Genomic DNA, 8,514 nt, shown 5'->3' with positions numbered 1-8,514 from the left:
AAAAAAATGGTTCTGAACTAGTCTAAAAAATGCTGGGCCGGTCGTCGAATGGGCCAGAACTTATCCCAAAATAGTTCAGAAAAAAGCTTGAACTTGTCTCGAAATGATCTCGATTAAGTCTTGAAACTGTCCCAAAATGGGCTCATACTAATCCCAAAATGATCCCTAACTAGTCCATAAATTTTCCTTAAAGAGTCCTGATTTATTCACGAAATGACCCTGAAATAGTCCTGAAGCTGTCCTGGAATGGTCCTATTTAGCCCTTAATTCTTACTAGTCCAGAAATCATCCTGAAATAGTTCACAGAAAAAGCAATTACAGACTTTATGCCAGGTAACACGAGAAGCAGTTAAGCATTTTCAATTGGGTAATTCTAATTCTACCAATACCGAGAGCTAAGCTGCTTACACATCGAGAAGTCTGATGAGCAGATGAGATGATCTCCAAAATCAACAAATATCTTGCTTAGACTTTGTTGCTTTTCTCATTTTTCTTAAAAACAAATCATTGTATAAAGCTCCATAACACTGTTGAAATAAATTGTAGATCATTTAAAAAAAATATATACATATATATATTATTTTAATTGAATTATGGTACTGTTAGGTGCTTATTTTACCACAATTTAAATATACATAGATAAATTAACTATCAAATAAATTAAAACTATTTTTACTCTGCAGGCGGCAAATATTTCACCGGCGATACTGTAGTTGCCTCCGCAGGCGCACTCTTCTTCGCAGGACGCTGGCGTGGCTCAATATCGGCGAGGGAGCCAACGAAATTGTGTGTCGGTACAACACCTTCGTAATTGAAGTGATTGGGGCCATTGAGCGATTCATATTGCGCTTGAATGGTGCGCTGAGCCTGTTCGGCCTCTGCAGGTGTGCGATACTTTACGAACACAACTTCTGGTTTTTGCGGAGAAGTGACGCGCTGTTGTTGTAATTTATCAGCCAAATCTTCGGCATTGTGTTGCTTCGTCAGCACATAAATGGCAGTTTGTGAGTTCTGTGCCTCCTTGGCTAATTGCAGAGCTGCTCTCTCAAGACCATTCTGTTCAGGTGCTTTGATAAAGAGAACGCGTAGCTTCTTTTTGATTTTATTCAGTTGACTTTCGAAGTCATGTGGCAATTCATTGTCTTCTTGTGGTGCTGAAAGATAATAGAATTCCTTGTTGTATTGCGCTGGTACGCGAGTTTCGACAGATACAGTTGTAGGCTGGTATTGTGCTGGTTCCACAGCCGGTGGAGGTGGTTGAGCAGAGGAATATTGTACTGACTGTTGCTGTTGCTGCACGGGTTCTAGCTGTGGTTGAGCTTGAGGTTGGAGCTCCGGTTGCATTTGTTGTTGAGTCTGAAATTGTGGTTGAAGCTGTTGTTGAGTTTGTTGCTCAGTTTGCTGTTGTAGTACAACTGGCTCCAGTTGTGTTTGAGTTCCAGATTGTGGCTGTTGCTGTGCCTGTTGTAGTTGTGGTTCAGGTTGTGGTTGAAATAAAGTTTGTTGCTGTGGCTGTATTTGTACAAATGTTATTAGCGGTTCCACTGTATTTGGAATTTGTTGTTGCTGAACTGGCTGAGCCAATTCTTGAGTTTGCTGTTGCGACAACACTGTTTGACTGACAAGCTCTTGTTTCGTTAGTTGCTGTTGCTCATTTCTCACCAGTTGTTGTACCTGTTGTAACGCCGCGGCAAAATTGTCGGTAGGTTGAGCTACTGTTTGAGAGAGCACAGGTACAGGCGGTTCTGTAATAGTGAGAACTTGATGCTGATCCGATGATTGTTCCTGTTGATTAGCAAATTGTTGCAATAGTTGCAGTTGTTCATATGTGAAATCCCCGCCACCATTTGGTCCGATGTGCACTTGGTAATTGTATCCTTGTGGAGCCGTTGCAGCTATACCAACCAACAGTGATAACTGAAAAGAGAAGCGTAAGTGAGGTTTAGAGTTTGAGTTTTTCAAAATATTAGCTAAATAAAGTTTAATATTATTTTATTTTCTCTCTTTCAAACGACACGACGAAATCTTTCTTAAAGTTCTCTACTTCCTGCGAATGCAGAGAAACATGGATTAACTACATTCCCTGGTTTTAGAGCACAGTACTGGTGGGTTTGAGGATGTATACACAGGCTTTCGTCCGTTGCTACCAGCTCCCCTTAGGTACAAATATTCATCCACAAGAAATTTCTTAAAACACGAACGCTTATGAATTTTTTCATCGTAAAGTAACAGGATTTATGTAATAATATCAGTCTATTCCACACGCCTCGATTTAAGATATTTCCACCATTCCATCAATAAATCTGGGTTCGGGAGGTATTGGCAGTACGTCTGAACATAGCCGTTACAAAAGCTGGCCGCAACTATTTTGTTATGAGTAGCATCTGCTTAAGCTTTAGGATGGACTTCAGATAAGGTATCGGCGTAACATTCTACAACGAAGAAACGGAAGGGCATCTGGTTCGAACCCTTATTCTGCGATCGTTTTGGAAACGTTGGATACCTAATTGGAAGAAAATTCGTAAGTAGGTTTTCTGCTGTATATAATTTGTTTGAGACGCGTAGAAGTCCCGGCGAATATACTTGTATGCATATGCGAATATTTTCCCCAGGCTTCTCTCGCTATTGCTACTTTCATACTTACTAGACGGAGCATAGCAACTGAATACCCTGCCGACTTTTGCTCTGTTTTCCAATATTCTAATTGTCCTTATCTCCGACTTTCCCGACATAGCTAGAGGTAGTTTTGGCGATTTGCTCTTTACTATTTGTACAGTTTTTCGGTACCATTTTCACATGACTTCATTAGTCCTTATTTTCTGATGCGGTGATTTGAAGCGCTCCTTCACACAGTACAAATTTCAGAGCTCTGCCCACACTGTCTGTAGAGGGCTAAACTCTTTACAGCTTCTCTGCACTTTAAAGCTATTTGACTGAAGCTCCATCAGTTAAATTAGCTTTTTTCTCTCTCTCATAATCTCTCTGATACGACAAGGCGTGCGCAGATGAATTGGTTTACTTTGGACGCCGAATCATACAAGAGTACTGATAATGAACCACCAAACCATTCGGTCAAAGAGTTTTAACTGTTTCAAGCACCTCCCTCTTTCGATCAAACAGCTATTGATTACCTAAAGACCTAACTTTACGAAGCCACAAGGGTAAATCCTGGATCCCAAACTCGACCAGAGGCAATCCCAATATCATATATGTAATCGAATATAAATAATATACTCGATAGTGATTATTTAAGGACACTACCCAAGGCTTCCTCAACAGCTCTTGTGTGTCATTGTGTTTTCCCAAATTTTCAACATAACCGGACAGAGGTTTATTAAACTATCATCCACGAATTTCCTGTTCTTATATCCTTTGTCTATTCTCGGTGTCTGGTTTCTGTATCTCGCTTCTATTGCTCTCTCTGGTTTTTGATCTGAGTCCCTATGTCTGGTCACTTTCACTTTCTCTGGGCTCTAGCCTATATTTCTGACTCTGGGCTCTGATCGCGGTCCCTGGACTCTCTCTGTGGTCTTTATCTATGCTTCTGATTCCCGGTCTCTGTCTCTGGTTTTGCCTTTGCTTCCTGGTCTCTGTCCCTGGTTTTGCCTTTGCTTCCTGGTCTCTATCTCTAGGCTCTGATCTCTGTTAATGTTCAAGTTCTCTGGATGGCTACGCGGGAGCTCTCGAAAATTCTCACATGTTTCTTTCACCTATCGAGATGCAGCCACCCATGGAAGTCTACTTTAATAACTTTCACTGTTGTCAAACACAACGTGTGTTCATACTATTTATCACACCCTAAGTGTGATTTATTTATTTTTAGTTTTACTTCATTTCACTGCTCACTCACCACCAACACGCGCATCTTCGATTTGGTTGAAGTTTATCAAAAACCCGTGCAAACTACGAGGATCACCTCCTTAAGTCTTCACAATGTGAAATTTCAAATGTAACTGTTAATCATCACAGACAATAGTGCACTTTTTATATGTCGGCAAAATAACCGAGCGCGACAGTTAACAAATAACAGGCAATCGAGAAAATCATTCAACAGCATACAAACTTTAAATTAAGAAATAAAGAAAAAAAATAACAATTAATACAAATACAAATTATAAACGCCTTTCTGACTGATAAACTGCCCAACGTAAAATATGCATACATTTTTTTTCCACTGAGGTGTCTGTGTTTTTTTTTTTTTTTGTATTTGTATCCACTTATCTGCATACTCATTTAGGGACTTACTTTTATGACCAAAAGCAGAAATGTCTAATTTAGCAAGTTTTTAAATGCAACAATACCAACTGATGAAAGGTGCAGATGCAGCTGAATGGGGTAGATAATGAAAGAGTATATCGGCTTAGCAGACAAGCAGACAGGCAAGCAGCGTGACGGCATGAGCGGGCGTTTGGCGTGAATAATGTCAGCTCCAGCTCCGATCTACAGTCCAGTTAACTAAACCCATATTTTGGGATTTGGTGCAGCAGGTGACGCGTGTCCCCCGATGTTTGTCAAAAGACACACTTTTTTTTGTTATATACATATTTACTAAAGTGAATACAGTGGGTCAAAAGTAGAGTATGCCATGAAAATTTAAACTTATACTTAACAATGGCGAAGTGTCTTGCGTATATGTACTTGGAGAAAGTTAACCTGGAAAAATCCACTTGCACATGCGCATATTTTACACCAATTCGTAAGTGAAAAAGTTGCCTCAACGCTATTGAATGCAAATATCCAGCTAAATATGTCAGTCTTGTAAAATATTTAAGTCCTCTTTTCCTTAAAATCACATAGCCACATATAATGCAAATAACTTACAGATGGCGTATATATGATTATTGAAAATATGAAAATAAATAACAGCTTTATAAATCAGCAGTGAAAGTTCTGAGCTACATATAGTTTTAAACGACTTCGAAATGTTACCGCATAACTTTGGACCACGTAAACCGATTTCGATAATTCGTTTTTTATCGGAAAGCAGTTGCATTACTTGTTTACTTAAAAATTACTTGTTTCTTTGTTAATTTACGCAAACTATAAATAAATCGGAGCACAACACAACACAAAACGTTTTCCGTTTTATCATTCTCTTCAAGGCATGATTTTCAGCTTAACTATTTCGATATCAGTAGAAAGGTAAGTCTGTTTATATATCCTTTCTTCCATGTCGTTGTAAAGGTCATATAGCTCATCGTTTCATCATATGCGGTATTCGTCGTTAGAATGGAGCAAAGCAAAACTTCTTTTAATTACAAAAGGAGGATTATCATCGCAAATAGAGCCCAATGAGTTTTGACCTGTTAACCATAACCATAAGTATATAGAAGCCATAGTTAAATATCAGTTCCAAGTAGGACTCTCGGTACTTTTTGTGGAATTATTCGACTTCTGTTGGGAACATATGCGACCAGGTAGGCTTAAAGAGGTACGTTATCGATCCCAGTCCTATCATATCATCCGATTAACGCGGATGCATGCTAGCAGCATGGTATTCTCAGCAAAAGACTACAACCGAATTTATTCCTACAACAAGAAAATTGAGAACGCTGAACACTTTATCTCCCACTGCGCAACCTTAGCTAAACTTGAGATGACGATGTCTGAAAAAGGTATGCGATTTTCGAGGCTCCATGGTTATTTCCGATTGGTTCCAATTTGGGATAAGAACAGCCATTCAAATTTAACATAAAAGCTCAGCTAGTCTAGGATTAATTTTTTGTTTGTTTTTTCTTAAAATAAACTTAGGATTCTAAAATTTCGAATTTGAACTAAGAATCGGTTTTCATATATTTCAACAGGTTTGCCAAATCTTGGGTTAAGTAATGTAACTTTAATTAATAACTGAGCCTTAACTATAGGAAACGAGTTTGAAAGAATTCTACGAAAACAAAGATTACGTGTAGTAATAAAAACTTCGAAATGCGCCACTGTGTATTGTGATTATGTGTGGTATAGTACAAATGATTTACATTTTCGATTTTATGTGCATTCCATTATTTTTATGTTAATTTAATGGTATCACCAGCTTTGGAAGTGTTATGAACTATTATACATATAATAACTAAATATTAACAAATAGATTGTAAACAAGCTATTTTAGATAAAGCTATTATTAACCGGTTACGGGAAGAAATTAAGGCAATTATCTGAAATGTCGAATCTAAATATGTAGGTAAAATGAGAATTAGTCTCGGAAGCGGTACTAGGTAATAGCTAGCAACAGATTAACAGCACAAAATCCATTATTTTCGGTATCCAATTTTTAACTCGTTTTTGCGAGGTAAGAAATAATTAAGAAACCGAGATGTTAAAATGGATATTCTTCTAGAAGCCTTACAGTTTGCCCAGATGATAGTTCAGCCTGCAGTGCCCTGTAAGTGGTTCTTGGATAAGTTCATAAATTACGTAAGGCATTTTAGTTGATATGCTTCGAAAAATCCTTTGGACTGGAAGCGATTCTTTGAGCCTCTTCCTCCTGTCTCACCAGGACAGAGAGTGCCCTTTTTCGCATGCTACATAAAAGTTCTGCGGCGCTGAAAGGGGTAGATCCTCCTTTCTTTGCAAGTCTATCGGCAGTCTGATTTGCTTCAAAAAACCTAAACTAGATTGGTCAGGCCAAGAGCGTATGGCTTACAAAGGCAATCCATCACCAATTAATATGCTACCTGATGAGATCTGACTTCTGTCAAGATAACAATTTTCTGATTCCAGAAATTTTCGTTTTTAAATTTGTATGAAACGTTTTACTTTTAAAAACGTTTTGACTCAGGTTTTGCACCAGCCTTTAAGACAACCAGCGCTCCATTCAGCTATAATTTTTATATATGCGTGAACGCTGAAAGCCACAATACCAGAAAAGCATGGTGAGGATTTCAAAACTAAGTGTGGCCCAAGAAACAAGTTTTTCGATTGCGCGTCATTTTAAGAACATGGTACCGTCTTATGGCTCAAAATGGTATATTTTGCATTTGGATATACATTGCCATTCATACAAAGCTCAGGCCACAAAACCACTGAAGGCATCTGATCATTCACAGTGTCATGGATACGGTTCGTTGCAACAGAGAATTAAGTTAGGTTAGATAGGGCGGCAGTCATGACTAGGAATCGTATCACACTCTACCACTGATGCGGCCTTTGAGATAGTCGTCTGAAAACACTGCAGAAAGGCGTGAGGTAAACGGTATGCCCAACTGTTCCGAATACACCCCACCACCAACTTTTTTTCGAGCTTCGATCCGTACGTATAATCCTGACTATGTCTACCGACTATTCCTCCTCCAACCGAGGATTAGCAGGCGCATAATTTGCCGTGGAGGGCATTTAGTTCGGTCACTGAGATCATACGACATGGCCCCATTGGACCATTTTTTTATGAGGCAACCCGGATGACCATAATTATGCGAAAAAATATCAAACTTTGGATCATCTTTGACATCAACATTTGTCCAGTTATGGCCAATATACATACATACACATGTCAACAAGTGGCCGAAAATATCTCAAAAACTCAACGATTGAAGGAATTCTTGAAAGCTTGCGACACACGTATAGATAAAAGGAAGCCCCCACTGAGTTCCGTAGCTTTTTAACGAGAACATACATATTTACACAGAATTCTACTCGTATGGTTGTCGGGGTACACCGGAATATTAATGGCGATTTGAAAGCTAGCCAATTGCCAAGGAAAGGTACGCGCACCCTAAACCTTCCGGGAAAGGACACGGTAGCCACATTCGTAGTAGTGACCAAGGAACGCTAGAACAACTTTTCGCCTTGCGAAACTTTCAGTTTACCTGGTATTGCTATAAAACGAAACGCTTACGGGGCACTTTCTGATGTGGAATCAAAACCTGTATTGACCTACACATGTGACATGTAGAACCAATTCGAAAAATTACCAAATTACCAAATTTGAGAAATAGAGAAAAAAAATTACCAAACATATGCAAGTTTTTCATTATATCTAGGTAGCTTTTTAAATTCTAATGCAAAACATTTTAGTTTTAAATATTGTTTATACTTAATTGACTTGTTGAAAATTGTGTCGCACTAGAATTTGTTGGGACAATATTATAAAATGTTTCATTTTAGTTTTGAAAAAAAAGTGAATACATATACTATAACGATCGTTTTGTTTTGCGAATGTTTCGTTTTAAAGTTGTAAACACAAATACTGTATTTTTTATTTTGTATCAAGTAAAATTATATAAAAAAAATTTAATTTTACAATTTCATTTAAAAACTTGCATTTTACCTGAATCATTTTCTCTGTGTAGTTTCGCTGATATTAAAGTCGATACGTCTTTCTATAGCGTATGTTTCAGTCTGGAAAATGGACATGCGTTTTCCAACAGGTTCCAACTACCTCAACTTCGGCCCAAATATGGACTCATATTCAGGTAACCTTTGCAGTCAATGAACCATCAATATAATAGATTATCGTGTTTTGGTTTATCAAATATGTTTCGAATATGCCAAATATAAACTAGCCCAACTATAAATATA

The 8,514-nt window shown here is 38.1% G+C and overlaps 1 protein-coding gene across 1 annotated transcript; it reads right to left on the bottom strand.

Moving 5' to 3' along the window:
- Positions 1–672: 672 nt before the first annotated feature.
- On the bottom strand, positions 673–8,272 carry LOC118738177 (putative uncharacterized protein DDB_G0271606). The gene is made up of 2 exons (XM_036469101.1): positions 8,264–8,272; positions 673–1,917 (listed from the first exon to the last, which is right to left on the bottom strand). Exons 1-2 carry the CDS (start codon positions 8,270–8,272, stop codon positions 673–675), a joined length of 1,254 nt encoding a protein of 417 aa, XP_036324994.1.
- Between the last annotated feature and the right edge of the window lie 242 nt (positions 8,273–8,514).

Source organism: Rhagoletis pomonella, unplaced genomic scaffold, assembly GCF_013731165.1.
Source record: "Rhagoletis pomonella isolate Grant_MI unplaced genomic scaffold, Rhpom_1.0 Rhpom_scaffold_00004, whole genome shotgun sequence".
NCBI classification, from domain to species: domain Eukaryota; kingdom Metazoa; phylum Arthropoda; class Insecta; order Diptera; family Tephritidae; genus Rhagoletis; species Rhagoletis pomonella.
Note: the sequence above shows the minus strand (reverse complement) of the source record. Positions and strands in the feature narration are given on the sequence as shown.